Below are 23,339 nucleotides of genomic sequence, written 5' to 3' on the forward strand. Positions count from 1 at the left end.
TGTTAACAACCTCTCTTATAAAACTCTTGCTCCCCTACTCCTATTCACTGCCATTGTCTTGACCTTTTCTTCTCCAACTGCTTTCTCCACCTCCACTTTTCCCTACATTTATAGTTAGCCAATTAGTAAGCATCCATTCTTCAATTAGGACTAAAAATAGCTGACACTGATGCAAAAGCTTCAGAAAATAGAACTCACTGGAAAGAACTGAACGTCAGCATAAATCTGATAATGAATGCCTTGATAGTCTAATACATTTAGATCATATTTCCTAGCATCTGTGCAACTTTGGCAAGGCAAGGCTAGACTCCCCATCTGCCACAGCAGACAACTTAGGCAAATGAAGCCTGAAGCTCAATCTGCACTGCAGTCCAACACTAATGTTCAGCCAGCAGGAGTGTAAACCTCCGCTGGCTCTGTCTTCGTCACTGCAGTCTTAAACAGCCAGCACTGCCTAAATGGCCTGCTGCTGCACTGTCTCCCTACGTCTACCTTTGTTGGACTAACCTTCAATAGTGCCAGATGCAACACACCTAAATAAAACATATTATGTCCTTTACTCACTAGACAAAAATATGCACAAAACAAAGGCATGTATACAAAAAACAATCGTGTTGGAAGCGTACCCACATATCTACACCCAAACTATGGAAACAGCCACGCTTTTAACTTCTTTATCCTAAATACCTTTGCTTTATCTTAAGCTCAATGGACAATCCAATGGAAGAGCTAGCCTCTGGGATTATTCATCTGTACATTACACAACTGTACAAGAAGGAAAGAATAGTAACCAGCTTGAGTAGACTAAAACTGGCATCCCGATACACACCAATTTTATTTCTGTTTTAAGTATGTTGGCCCCTGACCCTTTAACACTCATAAAAACTAAAGAAAACTGGATACATGACCTAACTGGTAACCAGCGAAGATCTGATTTAAGGTGCCACAGAAAAATTTTGAATGGAAGCCTTTCAGCTGCATTCTGGAATATCTGACATCTTTGCACAAGTCTTGTGAAGCAACCCAGGCTCATAATATCACAACAGTCCAGACAGGAAAATACTATTACACAAAACAGCCCTGAAAGTACTAAGTTCAGGAAAGGGTGAATTTTACCTAATAACTGAAGCTAACAGTAGTTCTTATGACAGACATGTGAGAATCAAGACTGCCATACCAAAATTAGTGCTTTTCAAATCTTAAACAATGTCACACAGAATCTTATGACACTGAACAGCAGTAAAATACTTTCAAATAAACTTAAGTTCATTGATCATTATTTTTTTTATTTTTTTTGACATCTAGAATCTGAGATTTTCAAAGTGTCTTCAACAAAGAATTGAGACACACCAAAATCAGGAAGGACCTCCCCCCCACACACACACACTATTAACTGGACAATACATTAAAGGGGACAATTTATAAAAGATTTTTTGTGCATAAAGGCCTTTTTACATGCATAAAGAGACTCTTAAAAAGTTACCCCAGGTATGCATAGCGCCAAGAAAGCATATACTTTTATGTGACCCAGTGTAGGCATGTTCTGGGCAGAGCTGTGATTTACACGCATTTATAAACTACAGGTGTACTTTATGCATGAACAGTTATGCTTGTTCCTGAGAACACAAATGTCCATAACTTCAATCTAAGCATGATTTCTGTCACTTTGGCTCTACATTTTGTGTCTTTATAAAAACAGACGAAATTGGCAACTAGTTCTATTATCCTCCATGTATATTTAAATAGGTCATCCAGCTCTCCAAAATGCACACTCTGTCATAACTGGTTTTGTAATCTGTCAGGAATAAATGCCACATCTATGCCAACCTACTAGATTGATGTTCTTACCATAATAAGATCCCACTTTTCATTGTACTTCTCTTTTACTTCAGGGGCTGCTGAAATGAGTGCATTGAAGGTATATACATCAGCTGCCAGAAAACAAAAATTAAAAAGTTATTTCTGGTACAGCAAGCAACATGCCTTAACACCGGCTAAAGAAAAGTTCTTGAGAAGACCACCACTGCTGCAGAAAATAAGAGTAAGGGTCATGCATTTCATACACTGCCTTTCTATGGTACAATCAAAGCAGTTCACATATTATATACAGGTATTTTTTTCTCTGTCCCTAGCAATTTAAAGTTGGGGGTTTTTTTTGTACCTGGAGCAATGGTAGGTTAAGTTATTTGTCCAGGGTCACAAGGAGCCATAGTGCTAGACATTAGGCTACTCCTCTACTCCACTATGCTAACCAGGGCTCCAAGGAGCTTAGTCTCCAAAGTTGTGAGGGGGAACACTTTCATGTAAGAAAATATTTACAATACGCCTCATCCTCCCAGTAGAAAAAAAAAAATCTAGTAGTGTTTTGTTACTACTTTCAGATATATGTAATTTGGCTCAGATTCAGGCAGAGTTCTCATGTGAGTCTCTCAGAGTGCTGACCACACGTCAGCAATCTTGAGTAAGGATTCACATTCAGCTCCCATGATGTAGCTGAGGTCCGTACCCCTGCGCCAATCATCACTGCCACAGAAATTACTTTTATCTGTCTGAAACTTTAAAATAAATCTGGATTCCCATGGATTTCAGAAAGGAAAAACACATATGGCATACAATCAAATTTACTTGCCACATAAATAATTGTTGGCTGCTATGCAATACACATTGCATACAAACATAACAACATAAGAGTAGCCATGCAGGGTCAGACCAATGGTCCAACTAGCTCAGTATCCTGTTTTCCAAACAGTGGCCAAGCCAGGTCACCTGGCAGAAACCAAATTAGCAGCAACATTCCTTGCTACCAATCCTGAGGCAAGCAGTTGCTTCCCCATGTCTGTCTCAATAACAGACTATGGACTGACTTTTCCTCCAGGAATTTGTCCAAACCTTTTTTTAAACCCAGATATGCTAACTGCTGTTACCCTCTGGCAAAGTTCCAGAGCTTCACTATTCGTTGAGTGAAAAAATATTTCCTCTTATTTGTTTTGAAAGTATTTCCATGTAACTTCCTCGAGTGTCCCCTAGTCTTTGTACTTTTGAAACGAGTAAAAAATTGATTTACTTCTACTCGTTCTACACCACTCAGGATTTTGTAGACCTCAATCATATCTTCCCTCATCCATCTCTTTTCTAAGCTGAAGAGCCCTAACCTTCAAAAGATTTTCTGAGTTTTACTAGTTATTAAAATGTCATTGATTTTGCAGGAGACACAGGTATACTGGAAAGAATCTTTAGTGCTGAATATACAAGTGACGTCAGAAAAATGCTGGAGTCTTAAAAGATATTATTAAAATTAAGTCAACGGATTTCATTTTTTTTTTAAACCTGTAGAGATCACATCAGTTCACACAGCATATTATAAACTGAATCGGTAAAAGCCCTATTTTTAAAGGGAAAAATAAAAAATGTATTTTTACTTGTAAATTAAAGTCCTACTATATTCGTCTAAACACGGGGCTTTTGTTCCTCTACCAGCAAAAAGAAAAACTAAATTGCTGCCAGTACATAATATAAGGTCCTATGAAGCTTGCAAGTCTCCAGGACTTCTGCAAATACACTCCAAGGACCCCTCTACTAACTGTGAAAGGACTTGATAGTGAACTCATGGGCACTGATCTGCCCAGAACAAAGGCCAGTGGCCATTATGAACAATTCTAGATGTTATTGTTATGTATAAATCTAACAGAAAAAGTCCTGATATCTGAATGTATTCACAACCTTCAAATATAGCAGACGAGGCCCACAGACATCCAGCAGACAGCATGCTCTATAACTGGAAGACTTAATTCCTTTCTTGAAGAATGGCAGAGATACAGATTGATTCAAATAGAATGGCGATACCACCTTAGGAAGGAATGAAGATACCATGTGAATGGAGATCCTTGTTTCTGATATAAGCAAGACATGTTCCTGCAAGATAGGGCCTATAGCTCCAATATTTCCCTAGATGAACAGATCACTACTAAAGACTACTTTCAGAGAGGTCTTTGAAGGATGCTCTCCTGATATATTTGAACAGAGGTAACCCCAAGTCTCTAAAAACAAGGTTTAGATCCCAGGTTGGAGCTGCTGCCTTCCAAGTGTGGACAGAGATGGTTTTACCCTTGTCAGAAAGTGTGAGATCTCAGATACAACACAGAGGATTGGTAATATGCCTCTTCAACATGAACTTGTATCATAAGAGTTTAAAAGCAATCCCTTTCATCAGGCCATTCTGTAGACATGCCTGCACCAAAGAAATAAGCTCAAAAGGCATATTCGGAGAAAGCAGTGACATCACGTCCTGAGACAGCTAGCCCAATGTAAGGCTCCGCATACCCCATCACTAATTTAACTCAATCCCAGTCAAATAGGAGGATTTTGGAAACGAACTTACCTGTGTTCTCTCGCGTCGTTTCCTCTGCAATATGGGCACCGCACGAATCATTGAAAGATTTTGCTTATCGTTCACAGGCTCGAGCAGCTAAGATGGCGTCTCAGTCAAGCAACTAGGATAGCACAGAACAAGCTGCCTCGTGCACGCAACCTGTTGCGAAGGACAATCTAGAGAACCCCTTCTCAGAATTTCGTGGAGTTTTTTTATAGAAAATTTGGTCTGATATTAAAGGGGGTCTGTGAGGAGCTCTCGGCGCTAGCAGATTTGCACCGAGAGATTTCGGAGTTGGGCCATTGCATGGAGGACACAGAAACTCACACTGAACAGCAGCAAGAGGCCCTGATCTCTTTGGAGACTACCATCACGGAGAACCATCTTCTCCACACTCTTTTCCTTGAAAAGGTTGAAGATTTAGAAAATCGTGGCCAATGAGTCAATATTCACATCCAAGGGTGCCTGGTGAGTCAACAATTAGAGAGCATGCTTCTATCTTTGGACGAGCAAGCGGAACCTCTGGAAGCGATAAAAATAAGAGTGGGCCCATCGAGTGGTGACTCATCAGATAGCAAATATACCACAAGATATCATACCTTGCTTTATGGATTACAAAATTAAGGAATTGGTGCTGGCCAAAGCTTGCTCTACAACATTGCAATGGGATACATTTCATAGAAATATAGAAACATGATGGTAGATAAGGGCCAAATGGCTCATCCAGTCTGCCCATCCTCAGTAACTGCTAGCTCTTCCTTTCCTAAGGGATCCCACATGTCTGTCCCACGCTTTCTTAAATTCTGACACAGTCCTCATTTCCACAACCTGCACCAAGAGGCCATTCCATGTATCCACCACCTTTTCGGTGAAAGATTCTTAGATTCCTCCTAAGTCTATTTCCTCTTAACTTCATCATATGCCCCCTCATTCCAATGTTTTCCTTCACTTGGAAAAGGCTCGCCTCCTGTATATTGACACCACTGAGGTATTTAAACGTCTCTACCATATCCCCTCTCTCTTGCCTCTCTTCCAGCGTATACATGTTGTGGTTCCTAAGCCTGTCCCTATATGTTTTACGACAGAGACCACCTACTAATTTTGTAACTGCCCTCTGGACCAACTCCATCTTGTTTATATATTTCCGTATGTGCGGTCTCCAGAATTGCATGCAGTACTCTAAATGGAGCCTCACCAGAGACTTATACAAGGGCACCATCACCTCTTTTTCCCTGCTGGTCATTCCTCTCCTTATGCACCCAACCATCTTCCTGGCTTTGGCCACTGCCTTTTCTACCTGCTTGGCCACCTAAAGATCATCAGACATAATCCACCCCAAGTCCCGATCTTCTTTCATACACAGCAGCACTTCACCCCCTATAATGTACCGTTCCCTTGGAATCTTGTACCCCAAGTGCATGACCCTGCATTTCTTAGCATTAAATCTTAGTTGCCAATTATCAGACCACTCTTCAAGCTTCGTTAGGTCCTTCCTCAAACCATCCACTCCCTCTGGGGTGTCCACCCTATTACAGAGTTTGGTATCATCCGCAAAGAGATAAACCTTACCAGACAGCCCTTCTACAATATCACTCATGAAGATGTTAAAAAGAGCTGGACCAAGAACCTGCGGTACACTACTGATAACATCCTCTTCCTCAGAGCAAGCTCCATTTACCACTACCCTCTGTCTCCTTTCACTTAACCAGTTTTTAACCCAGTCAGTCACTTTAGGTCCCATGCCAAGGGCACTCAATTTATCAGTTGCCTGTGCAGGACCATGTCAAAGGCTTTGCTAAAATCCAAGAACATCACATCTAGCAGCCTTCCCACATCCAGCAGTTTGGTCGCCCAGTCAAAGAAATCAATCAGATTTGTCTGACATGACCTGCCTCTAGTGACGCCATGCTACCTCTGGTCCTGAAGTTTATTCGGTTCAAGAAACCTCACAATCCTCTGCTTTAGCTTTTCCATTAGTTTACTCACCACTGAGGTCTAACTGACAGGTCTGTAATTCCCAACCTCCTCCTTACTTCTGTTTTTGTGAAGAGGGACCACATCCACCCTTCTCCAGTTCTCCGGAACCACTCCAGAATCTAAAGGAAGCATTGAAGAGGTCAGAATCGTATCAGGACTTGGCAGCAACAACTCTGAAAAGATGCTCCAACTCTTCACAAGGCATCTTCGAGAGAAATGGATAAAATATTGTTGGCAGCACCCTTTTGCATTAACATTTTATTTAGATGGTACGTTCTATCGGGTGCACACACTGGAAGAGGCCCGATCTGTTTTGTCTGAGGTGGATCCTCAATCATCTAAGTCTCAGGGACAGGCTCCTAGGGCCAAGGCCTTAGTGGAATGTTCATCCCGTCCCTGATGGCAGTTGCAAGAGGCAAAGTGAGGTACTTGTCAACAATCCAGAGACCAGTTACTTCCTTTGGAGGCTACTTGACTTTTTTTCTAGCTGTATTATGGAGATTTGCAGCAATACTGGATTCCAATATATCTGTTTATGCTATTTTCTGAAATGCTATCTTATGTTCTATGATAGAATGACTGGTGTCATATCATAGTCCTTGTTGCCTTTGAAGATTGAGGGGCTGGGATTGTCTATAACAATCAAGTTTTTTTTGAAATATGTCTTTCTTGGGTTACGTTCCCTGGAAGTCGCTCTCTCTGGTTCAGTGGTTCGCCTTTTGGTCCTCAGTTGTCTGTGGTGAGGGGGTGGGGAGAGAAGAGATGGTTGGGAGAATGGATGAGGTGTAATCCAGTTTTGCTGTTCTTGGAACTCATGACTGTACACGTTACAATTTTTATTATGCTGCTTGCATCTTCTTTAAGATTTTTCTATGCCTTTATAGTGCACTGCATGTCTCTAAATGTGAGAGGCCTTAACATACCCATAAAACAAATTGCTAATGGGTGGGGGTGTGTGGGGGGATAAGGTAAAGAGTTTTGTTTGTTAGTGAAGTTGGGGTAGTAAGGGGGGGGGAGGAAACAGGGGGGGGGGGAGACAATGAAAAAAGTAATGATGATTGTTTTTCCTTTTTTTTTTTCATCTGTACATTCTACATGACTTGAGTCCCTTTTTTTGTACCATTTGGTATCATTTGGATGTTGGAAAAGTGTACATTACTTGTGTTAATAAAAATATGAAAATTTAAATGAAGTATTTGGCATCTAAGAGTAACACCTGTCATTTTATTATTACTCAGACAGTGATTCATTGTGTTGTGTTGACAAATAAAATTTGCAGAAATTAAAAAAAACAAAACAAATTGCTTAATAAAGAGGCGAAACGGCTGGAGGCTGATATACTATTTATAGAAGAGACCCATTAGCTCCCAAAATATGCATATTTGCTTAATAACCAACACTATTCACAGACCACTGTTTATCCCTGGGATCAGTGGCATGGAACCTGGCTACACTTTGGGATTCTGCCAGGTACTTCTGACCCGGCTTGGCCATTGTGGGAAGCAGGATACTGGGCTAGATGGACCATCGGTCTGACCCATATGGAAATATTTATGTTATTTAAATTACACTTTATATTCAAGGTGCAGTTACATCATGGTGCAGTCACATCATAGAGCAGTACAAAAGGCGTGATAATTTTTATTTTATCCTCTATTCCTTTCCAATAAACTCCTAACATTCTATTTGCTTTCTTGGCTACTGCAGAGCACTGAGCAGAGGATTTAAAGGAACTGTATTATGAAGCCTCAATGCTTCTCCTGGGTAGTGACTCTCAATGTACTGTAATTGGGACTATTCTTCCCTATGAGCGTCACTTTTCTCTTCTCCATATTAAATTTCATCTGCCATTTGGATTACAGGTCTCACAAGGTGGTCCTGCAATCTCACAATCTGCATGCAGGATCAACAGCCTCAGATCTACTGCTGCTTCCGATCTATGCGAGCAGAGGGAGAGACCCAGACTCACTGGCTATATTCTCCAGGTCCAAACAAATCATACTCTGATTCTAATGAGAGAGGAAGATCCAAGAGAACTGTGCTCTCGGGTCCTTACTCTTTCTCTCAGCTTCATTAGATTCCTGCTGGAGACAGAATACTGGAAAACTGCAAGCTTTTGATGTAGTTTGAGAACCATGCTTGAACTGTAACACAGATTAAATTTTGGAACCTTGTCTTCCATAAAAGGATGTTATTTTTTTTTTAATCAGGAGTTAACAAGGGAGGAGTAGGTATCTATGGTGGCTATAATAGCATGATACAAGTTACAAACAGTGAAGAGACTGATTGCTTCCATTTTCAGAGCAGGGCAATTTTATATTGTGGTCCAAGTACTGGTGATCTTACTCCACATCTAGATTACTACCAATGATCTGTCTGTGGCGCTGCCGTGTAGGCTACTGAAGTATCTTCAGGTGATTCAAAATGCAGCAGCATGAACAATGAGATGTCTGAAGTGGACACCAGTTTCCTCTTTTTTGAAAAATTCTGATCAAAGCAAGAATTCACTTTAAAGCTGCTGATTTGATTTTTAGGATGCTAAAGGTGAACTGGCCAGGCTTCTTATACAGCAAGATAAAGTTGTATTGCCCGGTTAAGCATTAAGGTGGTGTGTTTAGTGGTTGCTGTCAGATTAAGGAGATAATGTGTGAGAGATTTAGAGCTCAGGTCTTTTTGGTAGCTGTTCCCAAGCTGTGGAATCAACTTCTGAAGGAAGTATGGTTAGATCAGGATTATAGATTAATTTGACGGAAATTACCAACCTGGTTCTTTCTTAAATAAGTTGTAATGTGTGTGGAATGGGGGCAATCTGTTACTGGCTCATGCTATTTGTTTTCCCTCTGTAATTAAAAGAAGTGGGAAAGGGAGGGTCGAAGTATCACGTTTTTATGGGTTTTCTCAGATTTAATTTTTAGTTTCTTATATTTTAAATGTTTTTTATAGAGATATACAGTACATCACTTTGGATGTTTTTAGAAAATGGGAAAGCCAAACATAAAAGCGTTTTAGATGAATAAATATAAGGTACTAGCAGCAATCTTAGTTGTTTGTCTCCATCTACATGTAGGGGACAAAAGCCATGCACCTGAACTGGTCTGGTGGGATGAAAAAGGTATTCACATAAACTGACTCTTACCGTTTCTGTGCTTCCTATACCACAATTCCTTGCTTCCTCTTCTCTCTCCGGTGTAGGTTAACATGAAGCCTGTGCTTGCATGTTCATCTCAGACTAACCATAAGCATGGAATTGGGAGAAGGCTGTTCTCAGCAAAGTAAATAGCAGACACACTGATTGTTTTTTTCTTTTGGCTGTGATTGGCTTCATCAATTCCTTCTATCAGTGTCATTTTGCAACCATATAATCTTACTGCCCAAGTTTTAGCACTGATCAGAGTAGTACTGGAATACATTGAACAGTTGCTTTAGACTTGTATGTACAATCGTAAAACAACAAATACGAAAAGACTCACCAGTCAGCCTATTGTTTTGCAGTTCTCTATACATGTCAAAAGCCTTTGCATAAGCACCATACTGCAAGAGGGAAAAAAAAAAGAATTTGGATCCAAACACAAAGGGGTGGGAATTTAAACAGACTTCTGATTACAGTTTTTACCTTCACCATTCCTCTGATCATGGCACAAAAGGAAGGTGCATTCCGTTCTGCCATCAGATTAAATATCCTCTCTGCATTGTTGTTCTGTCTGATCTCAAAAGGAATGAAAATTTCAGATATCAGGCACAAGGGTACTGAACAGTGATCCCCTTGTTTAAAAAAAAAAAAAAACCCATCAGTGACATAAAAAATTTAATCAGTTTTCTAATCCTTTCATGAATAGCTCAGATGACTTCTCATATTATATTTCAAATTCTGAATGCAAATAAGTTTAACAAAGCATGGAGGTCACGTGATGCTAGGCTAAGGGGAGGACGCCGCACGTTAGAACAAAGCATTATCAGAAAGCAGAGCCTACTGTCAGTATACTAGAAAAACTACCAAGAAAAATTTTGTTTCTACCTGTTAGTTTCCTTTCCTCAAGTCTTACTGGATCAGTAAGACCAATGGATTGTGTTCCTTCCCAACCAGATGGAGCTAGACATACTGAATCCTTTCAGTGGCATCACCAGTATAAGGGTGCTGTGCAGGCTAGAAATAGTTTTAATTTCTTTTGTTGTTGTTTACAACGACTGTATCAGGCAACACCTCTGCCGAAAAGTAAAACAATAAAAACTAAGCTAAACAAGATTGTTGCAGTTGCCTGGGTCTTGCCATGTCGGTATAAGTGGAACCGATTTTTCACCCATTATGCTGTGGCTTTCTTCATGGTAAGCTATGAGGTCTGCAGTTTGTCTTTATATATAGTGGGTTCTCAAATCAGATTTGCTGGGGTTAGAAGTGGGTAGTTTCCTCAGGAAGGAAAGAGATTGAGGTGGGAATGTCTGTTGGTAACAAAGGTAAAATTATGTATAATCATACCTGATAATTTTCTTTCCATTAATCATAGCTGATCAATCCATAGACTGGTGGGTTGTGTCCATCTACCAGCAGGTGGAGATAGAGAGCAAACTTTTGCCTCCCTATATGTGGTCATGTGCTGCCGGAAACTCCTCAGTATGTCGATATCAAAGCTCCATCCGCAGGACTCAGCACTTAGAGAATTACACCCACGAAGGGACACTCTGCCCAGCTCACCACCGCCGAAACGGGGAAGGGGAATTAACCCAGCTCATCCCCACACAAGTGGGGGAGGGGAATCCGTCCAGCTCATCCCCGCGGAGCGGGGGAGGGACACCACACCCGCCGATGCGGGGGGATCTGGCTTATCCTGCAACCGCAACCGCGGGAGGAGCTGACTGACCCTAACACCGCCGAAGCGGGAGGGGTACAAAGCTGCCCTACAGCCGCACGAAGCGGGAGGGAGTGCCGGCAGAATTTATATCTCAATACAGCCCCGTAAAACGGGGGGGAGAGGAATGCAGCAGCTCACTGTAACACAAACTCGTCTCAACTCTTGAAGAATCCAAGTGAAAAAACTTGAACACGAAGTCTTTCTGAAGTAACTGAAGACTAAACTTGAACCTGAAATGCAACCAGAATAAAAACAGGACAGATATCTGGGAGGGGCTATGGATTGATCAGCTATGATTAATGGAAAGAAAATTATCAGGTATGATTATACATAATTTTACCTTCCATATCATCAAGCTGATCAATCCATAGACTGGTGGGATGTACCGAAGCAGTACTCACCCAGGGCGGGACATCGAAATCCCTGACCTCAACACCGAAGCTCCAAACCGGGCCTCCGCCCGTGCAGCCACAGTCAAACGGTAATGCTTGGAGAATGTATGAGCCGAAGCCCAAGTTGCCGCCTTGCATATCTCTTCCAAGGAGACGGATCCGGCCTCTGCCATCGAGGCCGCCTGAGCTCTTGTGGAGTGAGCCTTCAGCTGGATAGGCGGCACCTTCCCCGCGGCCACATAAGCCGCTGCAATGGCTTCCTTGACCCATCTTGCCACTGTAGGCTTAGCAGCCTGCAGACCCTTACGAGGACCTGCAAACAGGACAAACAGATGATCCGATTTCCGGAAATCATTGGTCACCTCCAAGTATCTGATGATGACTCGTCTCACATCCAGATATTTAAGAGCAGAGTACTCCTCTGGGTAGACCTCCCTACGGAAGGAAGGGAGACAGAGCTGCTGATTCACATGGAAGCGAGAAACAATCTTGGGCAGGAAGGAAGGCACTGTGCGAATAGTCACTCCTGCCTCAGTGAACTGCAGAAAAGGCTCTCGCCATGAGAGCGCCTGGAGCTCGGAAACTCTTCTGGCTGAAGTGATAGCCACCAAAAAGACTGCTTTCAACGTCAGGTCTTTCAGAGATGCCCTTGACAAGGGTTCAAAAGGCGGCTTCTGCAATGCTCTTAGCACCAGGTTGAGATTCCACGCAGGTACCACTGAGTGCAGAGGAGGGCGCAGGTGATTAACTCCTCTGAGAAAGCGCACCACATCTGGCTGCGAAGCCAGGGAGCACCCTTCAGGCGGCCCCTGAAGCAAGCCAGAGCCGCTACCTGGATTTGAAGGGAACTGAGCGACAGGCCTTTCTCCAGACCTTCTTGCAGGAACGCCAACACTGAAGAAATTGGAGCAGTGAATGGAGAAAGTGAGCCTGCTTCACACCATGCTGCAAAGATACGCCAAACCCTGGCGTAAGCAGTAGAAGTAGAGCGCTTCCTCGCTCTTAGCATAGTGGCGATGACCTTGTCTGAGAAGCCCTTCTTCCTCAGACGCTGCCGCTCAATAGCCAGGCCGTAAGACCAAAGGGGGAGGATCCTCCATCACCACGGGACCCTGATGTAACAGGCCCTGCTCCACTGGCAGCCGCAGAGGATCGTCGACTGAGAGCCTGATCAAGACCGCATACCAGGGACGTCTGGGCCAATCCGGACCCACCAGGATTACCCTGCCGGGATGCTTTGCCACCCGGTCTAGCACCCTGCCCAACATGGGCCAGGGCGGGAACACATAGAGGAGCTCTTGTGTCGGCCACTGTTGGAGAAGAGCATCTACTCCCAAGGATCGAGGGTCCCGTCCTCTGCTGAAAAAGCGCGGCACTTGGCAATTGGCCAATGAAGCCATCAGAACTAGGCTCGGCTGGCCCCAGCGCTTCGTGATGTCCAAGAACGCCTGAGCAGATAGTTGCCAGTCTCCGGGCTCCAAGGTATGGCGACTGAGAAAGACCGCCTTGACATTCATGACTCCGGCAATGTGGGCCGCTGAAAGCTGCTCCAGGTTCGCTTCCGCCCACTGGCAAAGATTCATAGCCTCCTTGGCTAGAGGGGCGCTCTTGGTACCTCCCTGGCGGTTGACATAGACCACAGCCGTGGCATTGTCTGACAGGACCCGTACAGGCTTCAACACCAGTACCGGGATGAACTCCAAAAGCGCCAACCGAATGGCTCGGAGTTCCAGGAGGTTGATAGACCACTTTGCCTCTGCAGGAGACCAGAGCCCCTGCGCTGTCCTTCCCAAGTAGTGGGCTCCCCAGCCCGATAAAGAGGCGTCCGTCGTGACGACAATCCACTCTGGGGTCACCAGAGGCATTCCCGCAGACAACTTGTCTGTCTGCATCCACCAGCTCAGCGCCTTGCGCACTGCTGGGTCCAAGGGAAGGCGCACAGCATAATCCTCCGACATCGGAGTCCAGCGCCGCAGCAAAGATTGTTGAAGTGGTCTCATATGAGCCCTGGCCCAGGGCACTACTTCCATCATGGCCGTCATAGAGCCCAACAGCTGCACATAGTCCCAATCCCGAGGAGGAGAGGCTACTAGGAACTGGTCCACTTGAGCCTGAAGTTTGACAATTCGATTGTCTGGCAGGAACACTCTGCCCACTTGGGTGTCGAATCGAACTCCCAGGTACTCCAGGGACTGAGTCGGGCGCAGCTGGCTCTTCTCCCAGTTGATGATCCATCCCAGGGAGCTCAAAAGAGCAACTACCCGGTTCACAGCTTGCCGCACTCTGCATAAGAGGGGGCTCGGATCAACTAGTCGTCCAGATAAGGATGGACTTGTACCCCTTCCTTTCGTAGGAAGGCCGCGATGACCACCATTACTTTGGAAAAGGTCCGCGGAGCAGTAGCCAACCCGAATGGGAGGGCTCTGAACTGGAAGTGTCGTCCCAGGACTGCAAAACGCAGAAAGCGTTGAAGAGGAGGCCAGATGGGAATATGCAGGTACGCTTCCTTGATGCCCAAGGATGCCAGGAACTCTCCTGCCTTCACTGCCGCTAGAACAGAGCGGAGAGTCTCCATGCGAAAGTGCCGCACTTTCAAGGCCCGATTGACCCCTTGAGGTCGAGGATAGGCCGGACAGAACCTCCTTTCTTTGGTACCACAAAGTAAATGGAGTAACGTCCCTTGCCAAGCTGACTTTCTGGCACCGGAACGACCGCGCCCAGGCGGATCAGATTGTCCAAGGTCTGCTGCACTGCCACAGCTTTGACCGGAGACTTGCAGGGAGAGAGTACGAACCCGCTTTTAAGGGTCGGCAGAACTCTAGCTTGTAGCCGTCTCTGATGACTTCCAGCACCCAGGCGTCTGAAGTTATTGTGGTCCACTCGCCCAGAAACGAGGACAGCCGTCCTCCAATCTGCACTGGGGCGTGGACCAAGGCCCCGTCATCGGGTACGAGACCCTGGGGGAGGACCGGAGGGAGCACCTCCGGGACGGCGGTCTCTGCGAAAAGAATGCTGCTTGCGGGAGAAATTCCTCTTGAAGGAAGAAGGGGCAGAGGAGCCCGCTTGCCCGGGCGGTACCGACGGGCTTCCTGCAACCGTCCTCTGGAGGTACCGGGACGAGTACTAGCCTGAGCCCTGACCTCTGGTAATTTCTTGCCCTTAGACGTGCCGAGATCGGTCACGATTTTGTCCAGCTCGACCCCAAAGAGCAGCTTGCCTTTAAAAGGCAATCTAGCCAGGCGGGATTTAGAGGCGTGGTCAGCAGACCAATGTTTCAGCCAAAGCCACCGCCGCGCAGAGACTGTCTGAGCCATGCCTTTAGCTGAGGCTCTCAAGACATCATACAGCAAGTCTGCCAAATAGGCTAAGCCCGATTCCAGGGCCGGCCAATCAGCCCTCAAGGAAAGATCCGAGGGGGAAGCCCGCTGCACCATAGTCAGGCACGCCCTGGCCACATAGGAGCCGCAAACTGAAGCCTGCAAACTTAAAGCAGCTGCCTCAAAGGACGACCTTAAGGCCGCCTCCAATCTTCTGTCTTGGGCGTCCTTTAGGGCCGTGCCACCTTCCACCGGCAACGCCGTTTTCTTAGTCACCGCAGTGATTAAAGAATCCACGGTAGGCCACAGATAGGCCTCACGTTCACTTTCAGGCAAAGGATAGAGGCGGGACATAGCCCTAGCCACTTTGAGGCTCGCTTCCGGGACATCCCATTGAGCCGAAATTAAGGTGTGCATGGCATCATGCACGTGGAAGGTTCTAGGCGGGCGCTTCGTCCCCAGCATAATGGCAGAGCCAACAGGGGCTGAGGGAGAGACGTCCTCCGGAGAGGAAATCTTCAAAGTGTCCATGGCCTGTAACAACAGGTTGGGCAAATCCTCTGGGCTAAAAAGCCGCGCTGCAGAGGGGTCATCCGCTCCATCCGAGCGGGGATCTATCTCCTCCAAGGAATCCGCAAAGGACCGTTGGGAGACCTCAGACACGCTGCCCTCATCTACATCGGAAGAGACAAAGTCCTCCAAGGCCTGGGAATCAACCCGAGGGCGTTACCTCTGGGAACCTCAACCTCTTTACCAGACGAGGGAGCAGGGGCAGCGTTTGCATGAGGAAAGCCTGATGCAGCAGCAAAACAAACTCGGGGGAGAAACCCCCCAGACTGTGCACTTCCGCAGCCTGGGCAACAGCCCTAGACGCACCCTCAACCGGCGCTCGCAAGAGCGGGGGAGAGACATGCTGCGCATACAAAATGGCGTCCGGCGCGACACTCCGTGAAGGAGCCGCGCGGGAAGAACGGCGCTTAACTTTAGCCGCTTTTGTGCCGTCGCCCAAATTAAGGGCGTTCATGGCATTAATGTCTCCAACCTCAAGGGCGGCCCACGAAGAAGCCGTCCGAGCCGCGTGGCCGGCCAAGATGGCGGAGGCGAGGAGCGGGGGATGGGCGTTTATGGCGGGAAAAACCGCCACGCCGGAGGAAGGACCGGGACATTCATCGGTCACTAAACTGTCACCCATCAAGGGCGAATCAGGCTGTAAAACCCCCGCATCCCCTCTAGAAGCGCTCCAGCGATCCGGGGAGCGACCCTTTGCGCCCTCGCCCTCCGACGCCATATGCCACGAGGAGAAGAATCGGGGAACCTCCTGCCCGCTATAAAAAGGTAAAATTACCTGCTTGCCGCTCCGAGCTGTAACGAACTGGTGTCCCAGTGAGTAGCTGCAATGAACGTTTAAATAAACGTCGAAATAAACGCCTTTAAGGACGTTTAAAATTTTTTTTTTTTTTTTTTAACGGAGCCAGCGGGAGGGGGGAGAAAAGGAGGGACCTGGCACCACCAGGTTTGCACTTGCTCAAAAGAGCCCTCAACCCCAGGCCTCAACAAAACCTAAGGATTAGGCTTGGAGGCCTAGCCAGAGCTGCTGCTGTGTGTGACCACCACCTGCTGAGATAGAGAACATACAGAGGAGTTTCCGGCAGCACATGACCACATATAGGGAGGCAAAAGTTTGCTCTCTATCTCCACCTGCTGGTAGATGGACACAACCCACCAGTCTATGGATTGATCAGCTTGATGATATGGAAGAACATATAAGCTAAACAATTCCCCCAGCCAGAGCCAGGGAGCAAACCAAGGACCAGAATCCAAACACCACAATTTTTCAGGGCTGGCTCTGGACTGGTCTAGTAGGGCTCAAAGAAAGGAAATTAACAGGTATTAATAAATTTCTCCATATCGTCCACTCCAAACCAATAGGATGTACTAGAGCAGTCCTTGAAAGGATGATGGAAATACAAGGTCCTCTGAATGACTGCCTCGTCAAAAATATATCTAGATTGTAGTCCTTCATGAAAGAGTGTAAAGATGACTAAGTTGATGCCCTGCAGATAAATTCTAGCGCCACTGCTCAAGCCTCTACCCAGTAAGACACTTGATTGCACACAGAATGTGCCTCAAAGTCCACGTCAACAGCTGACTTGATCTATTGCACTAGTGAAGATTTGGTAGACTCTTCTCTCTTACAGTGCCCTTGAAAGAGGAGGAACAACCTGTCAGACCAGTAAAAGGAATTAACATCTCTCAAACCACCTTCCCTTCCAACTGGGAATGGAAAAGGCAAGACAGCCAGAACCTACCACCAACCCTGCACTAAGCTGTCTCTGCAAAGGGCTCCCCAGCCAGCTAGGCTGGCATCTGTGGTTACCACTGTCCAACTGAACCCCCTGTACAGGATGAGATGATTGAGCCCACTACAGCAATTCTTTCCAGAGACGGCTCGGAAGCAGGAGACCAATCTCAAAATCCTGGGAGTGGGAATGGGGGGCCCACTTGGATAGCAGCCCCCCCCCCAGGCCACCACCTTGACTGTTGCACCACTGGATTGAAAAAGTTGCAGGAAATCCCCCACACTCAGGCTGGCCTGTGTATAAAAGGTCTGTAACTGAGATTACAGCTTGCGTATCTGCTCCTCCAGAAGAAAAACAATCCCCTTTTTCAGTGTCAAACTGGATCTCAAGGTCCATTTATGATGGAACTAGCTGATTCTTGGACAAATTCACTATCCAGTAGGGCAACCACCCTGACATTAGCATCCCTGAAATCTGCTTCCAAAGTCCGCCCAGATCAGCCAATCATCAATAAAGATGGATTCAGATCCCCTGCTTGCAGAGAGCTGCTGTTACTATCATCAGTACCTTGGAGGTACATGACATTATATTCAGCCCAAAAGGCAAGGCCCAAAATTGAAAATGAATGCCCAGGACACAAACGCTTGTGGTACTGCCAAATAGGGATGGAGAGATAATCCTCTGTCAGATTCAGAGAAGGAAACTTGTCTGGTCTGACATGATAAAGCACAAGATTTTCATAAGGAACCACTGGCCCCTTTGAGGTCCAGAATGGGGTGAAAGGTGCTTCCCTTCATTGTAAGTAGCTGGAATACCAACCAAAATCCCCTCTCTGAAGGCAGGGCTGGCACTACTACACCCAGATGAATGAAAAAGTGTAGGGGTATCCACACTTACTAACTTTCTGGGCGTGCACAGGGAGACATCATAAATCCATCTGAAACAGGTCTGTAAAAACTTCTAGGGCATAGCCTTCCTGAACTACCTAGAGGACCCACTGGTCCAAAGTTATTTGGGCCCACTTGTGGAAGAGAAGGGCAATTCTCCACCACCGTCAACTCCAGGCTCCGCTCATTCTGCCTCGCCTCACCCTATGCTTGGAACAAACTTCCTGAGCCCTTACGCCAAGCCCCCTCCCTGCCCGTCTTCAAGTCTTTGCTTAAAGCCCACGTCTTCAATGCTGCGTTCGGCACCTAACCCTTACCGTTCAGTGAATCCAGACTGCCCCGATTTGACTGCCCCTATCGGACCGACCGTTCACTTGTCTATTAGATTGTAAGCTCTTTGAGCAGGGACTGTCTCTCTTTGTTAAATTGTACAGTGCTGCATAACCCTAGTAGCGCTCTAGAAATGTTAAGTAGTAGTAGTAATTCTGACACCTATTACCATAGGGCCTGAAGCACCATCATCAGGACCCTCTGGAGGATGAGGTACCAAAGGAGACCAATATATGACCTGAAGGTCTTTCCAACAACGTGTCTGCAGATCATTTTAGACTCTCTTTTCCTTTCCCTATTTTCTTCTTTCCCCCTTTCTTCTATTCTATCTGATTAATTGTAGCCGTATCACCGCTGATTTGGCGATAGCCTATCAGTACATTGTAAGCCACTTTGAGCCTGCAAAACTGTGGGAAAAACGTGGGATATAAATGTGCAAATAAAATAAAATAAAAATAAAAAAGGAGATCCTCTATCCCTAGGTCTTTTGGCAACACAAAAGGTCAGGACCTTCTGGCCCTTGATACTGAACTGCCCCACAGGTCATCTGCCCTGTTGAAAATGGCCCCCAGTCTCTAGAGTGAGCCTTATTACCCATAGTTTTGAAGGACCCTTTGGGACAAGCTCAAGTTACTACAAAGGTTTTGCTCCCTTAATTCCCGACGAGCTTCTCCAGCTCTCACCAATAAGCATTCTCACCCTGAAGGACAGCTTGCTGAGGCAGCCCTTGGAGGCTAAATCCATAGCTACCAGCAAGACACCATCTGAGAGGACACATGGATCAAGTCATACAGAGCATCCATTAGAAAGGCAGTGCCTGACTCCAGATGTTGCCCCTTCTGAAGCCAATATCTGTGACCTAAAGGAAGAGAGCAAAAGCTAGATAACCAGCACAGAAGGAGCATTGTAACCTCAGGAAGGTGGACTAGAAAACCTGCTTGAGGTAATGTTCCTCTTTTCTGTCATAAGCATCCTTCAAAGCAGATCCTCCTACTAGAATGGTTATCTTGCAAAGGATAGAGCTTGCCCAGGTGCCTCATGCCCTAAGAGAGCTATCCTACTACTACTACTTATCATTTCTATAGCGCTACTAGACGTACATATTCCACTCTGTCAAAATCAAGTGAGACAGAGCCCTGTGCAGAGACTCAGTATCATAAGACTGTTCCAGGTCCGAGGCACAGATCTGTAGGACCACGGAGACTAAATGAGTAAGTTGATTCAATTCCTCCCTCTGTAACAGTGTTACCAGAGGTTCATCTTGTCCTCCTCCAGAAAGGGGAGGGGAGGACAGATGTCTTCCTCTGAAGAACAAGGATCCTCTATGTGGAGAGAAGCCAAATCCGCTCTCCTCTTGGGCCAGGCTTGAACAATTCCTGGGACACAACTAGATCTTCTCCTGTTCTTGGGGGCTCTGAACCAGGACCCAAAATCCCCCAACTAAGAGGCCAGAGATGCACTCTGAAATGGCATGAACCATTTCTGGCACCAGGGTTCCCACAGAACCTCCAGAGGGGCCCCTTATGAGTACCTCTAAGGAGTATAAGGTAGACCTATTGGGAGTATAAGGTAGACCTATTGGGATTCCCCCCCTCATTGCATGCTGGCTGCCTCCTTTGGTCCCATAGCCCCCCCCCCCCCCCAATTGCATGCTGGCTGCCTCCTTTGGTCCCCCCTGCTTTTCTGCAGGTCAGTGCCATGATGCCAATAGTTATAGGGAAAAAAACCCAAACAAGACTGCTAAAAGAACCATTAGGTTGCAATGCAGAGCAGGGCTGGGTGCAATTTCCTGGCCGGCTCCAATGATGGGATCTGGACGTGAATTTTCAGGCTTGGCCCTGATACAGCCATGCCAAAAGGAGTCAGCAGTGCTGCTCTGCTGCCAGCTTGCACAGGTCCCATAGTGTCATACCTGTGGAACTGCCATTGGCAGCTCTCCTATCTCCCCCCCTCCAAATTCAGTCCCTGCCCTTGACTAGCCCAGACTTGCAGCCAAGTCAGTCTGCCTCCAAAGCAGCTGACTGTCTTCCCTGCCAGGTCTGCACAAGAACACCCCTTTGCTTTTTTTTTTTTTTTTGCAACTTTATTCCTTCAGACAAGATAAAGGGAATAGAGAGTGATACTGCAAAGGCTTTGCTTTTCTTCTATAAAGCCTGGAAATTATACCAAGCCCCTCCCCCCCCCAAAAAAAAAAAAAACCCCAATATATGGTAGGAACCCCATGGGGACTTGTGCCAGCCTGTCCAATGAGCTAAGCTGGGCTAAGGACCTTGATCTGAAGCCCAGGAGCAAAGGCCCAAAGACCTAGCCAGGGGATTGGCCCTACCTAACCTTGCTGCACTGCACCAGGCAACATCAGCATCTACTAGAGGTAGAGAATGCTGAAGGATTCTAGCCTGCACCAGCACGCTTATACTGGTGAAATTATTTATTTATGTATTTATATCTCACATTATCCCCACAAACATGCAGGCTCAATGTGGCTTACATAAACCGGAGTGAGAGAGAGGACTGGAAGTATTCAGTATCTGTATCTCCATCTGCGGGTTGGGAAGGGACATAACCCATTGGTTCAAACTGGCTTAGTGGGATGATAAGGAAATCTTAAAGCTGAGAGTATCTTAAAAATTTCACAAATAATTTCGGACATTAAATATACACAATAACTTGGCACAAATCATTACTGTGCACACAGCTTACAGGCCTTTAAGATTCTTGTTGCACAGAGGAATATACACAAATAGGAACTGAACAGCCAACATGTCTTTTTTCTGACACTTATCTCCTGGTATACATGGAGGATTTAAAAAACAGCAGCAAAATGTCTAAATGGACACCTGATGTTATGCTAGACTGTATTCCATTAATGTTGTTTTAGATTGACTTTATATGCTGGCTGCCTATTCTAAGTCACCTGCAGTTTCTTTGGGTTAGATATCTCAATCAAAACAGTAAAACAACGTTGGAATACAGTTTATCAGGGAGGTGGGATGGGTGTGGGGTTGGGTTAGGTGGGGAGGGGGAAAAATTAAAAGTTTGATGATGAGGTTTATACCTGTATGTGCTTAGCTTTATATGTTTAATGACTCCAATTCATTGTACATTGAACTTTCTGGAGGCTTTCTATGCTTAATCATCAATGAAAATTGTTAAAAACAAACAAAAAATGAAAAAGCAACCACCACACAAATTTTAAAAAGTCCTATGAACTTCAGAAGAAACATATATTGTACCAAAGAGGGTTGAATAAGGTAAGCACCAGCACTAAATTTGAAATAGACTGTTATAACTGACATACTCAGGCTTTATTTACAGATCCCACTCATCTGGAGACACTGACTAGAGAAACTCTCAAAACATTTCTGTAGTGCAAATTTTCTAACCAAAGCACCATAAATAATTGATGAAACCTACAAGTACGTTTATAATTCTTTTACAGAATCAGGTGTTACATTTTAATTATGTTCACAACACTGCTAATCATTGATAGAAAAATTAGAGGAGTATATTCTATATTTTTTGCACCATACCTCCAAACACCAAGAAAATCTGAAGCTTTGCGCAGTTGACCCGGTCTTCTCTGATGATCTAGCTGGAAGAGATCAATCTGTCACTTACAAAGGAGAAATTAGATTTTCTTTCCTTTAGTCTTTTCAGACCATTCCCAACATGTGGGTAATATGCCCTCCCACCAGCGATGGGGAGACCGAGAACTACTTGAGTATAATAGACTTGAGTATAACTACTCCTGTGCAGTCCTGCCCTCCTCAGTATTTCTACTGACGAAACAAAAACAGAGCCACCAGAATAAAATTCCACAGGAAAACAAGGAACCACCACCACTGAAAATAGGAGTGCCTGCGAATTGCATCCATTTTTAAAAAATCATTGCTTATGGTTTGCTGCAAGTAACACCTGCAGAGTTCCTTTCCACAGTCCAGAGGCCGACCTGCAAAGAAACACAAAGCACCCTGGAACTGCCAGAAGACAGAAAGAAAACCACCGGGGTGGTTTTGGAAATGGTCTGGAGAGAGAATGAAAGAAAGAAAATTAGCAGGTAACATCTAATTTCTTCTTCCTTAGCGTCTACTTCAGACCATTCCAAACGAGTGGGAAGTACCAGAGCAGTACCTAACGAGGGCGGAAAACAAACAAACCCTGAGCCAACACTGTAGCCCCAAAGTCTGGGATGTGCAAGCCAGGAGGGAGACAAACAGTAATGCTTCACAAATGAATTCAAGGATGAACATGTGGCCACCTGACAAATGTCCAGAATCGGCACCAAGGAGTGACTTGCCCAAGTAGCATGAGAACTTGTGGAAGGAATGCACCAGTCAACACCATGCTTACCAATGAGCAAATAAGCGGAAGAAATCGCATCCTTAATCCACCGGGCCAGAGAGGCTTTGGAAGCCGCTTCCCCTTTCCATGGGCTGGCAAACAAGACAAACAGCCGCTCTGACTTCCAAAAGTCCTCTGTACAGTGCAGATAACAGAGAGCACATCCAACTGACAGAGTCCGAGGAATCCCTGTGAAACATCGGCAAAGAAATCAACTGATTCAGATAAAAGAGAAGTGATCTTTAGCACAAATGAAGGAACTGACCGCAGTATCATGTATTCCTCGAAAAAGAGAAGGAAGGGCTCCAGACAGGACAGAACCTGCAACTCGGAAATTCAACGGGCTGACGTGATGGCCAACAAAAAGGCAACCTTCAAGGAAAGATCCCTCAAAGTAGTGGAAGACAATGGTTCAAAGGGTGCCACTACCAAGTCAGCCAACAATAAAGACAAATCCCACGGTGGCACCACCGGACAAACCGGATGACGTGCCAATGAATGGCCAGAAATTGGTCCCCAAAAGGCTGACGCCAACAGGTGAACTCAGAGAAGAGGGACAAACCCTTCTCCAGCCCATCC

The 23,339-nt window shown here is 45.6% G+C and overlaps 1 protein-coding gene and 1 non-coding gene across 3 annotated transcripts in view; both read right to left on the bottom strand.

Moving 5' to 3' along the window:
* The window catches only part of PTCD3 (pentatricopeptide repeat domain 3), a 221,769-nt gene that overhangs the window by 92,694 nt on the left and 105,736 nt on the right, over positions 1-23,339 (bottom strand). For both annotated transcript variants that reach the window (XM_030191059.1, XM_030191062.1), the window contains exons 9-12: positions 21,950-22,011; positions 9,960-10,047; positions 9,817-9,877; positions 1,849-1,931 (exon numbers count right to left, since the gene is read on the bottom strand). In XM_030191059.1, coding sequence (XP_030046919.1) covers positions 1,849-1,931; positions 9,817-9,877; positions 9,960-10,047; positions 21,950-22,011 — 294 coding nt within the window. The remainder of the gene's footprint in view (positions 1-1,848; positions 1,932-9,816; positions 9,878-9,959; positions 10,048-21,949; positions 22,012-23,339) is intronic.
* Positions 2,393-2,530, bottom strand: LOC115463947. The gene has a single exon (XR_003941202.1). It is a non-coding gene; the product is annotated as a small nucleolar RNA SNORD94 (small nucleolar RNA).

This window comes from Microcaecilia unicolor, chromosome 2 (genome assembly GCF_901765095.1).
Source record: "Microcaecilia unicolor chromosome 2, aMicUni1.1, whole genome shotgun sequence".
NCBI lineage: Eukaryota > Metazoa > Chordata > Amphibia > Gymnophiona > Siphonopidae > Microcaecilia > Microcaecilia unicolor.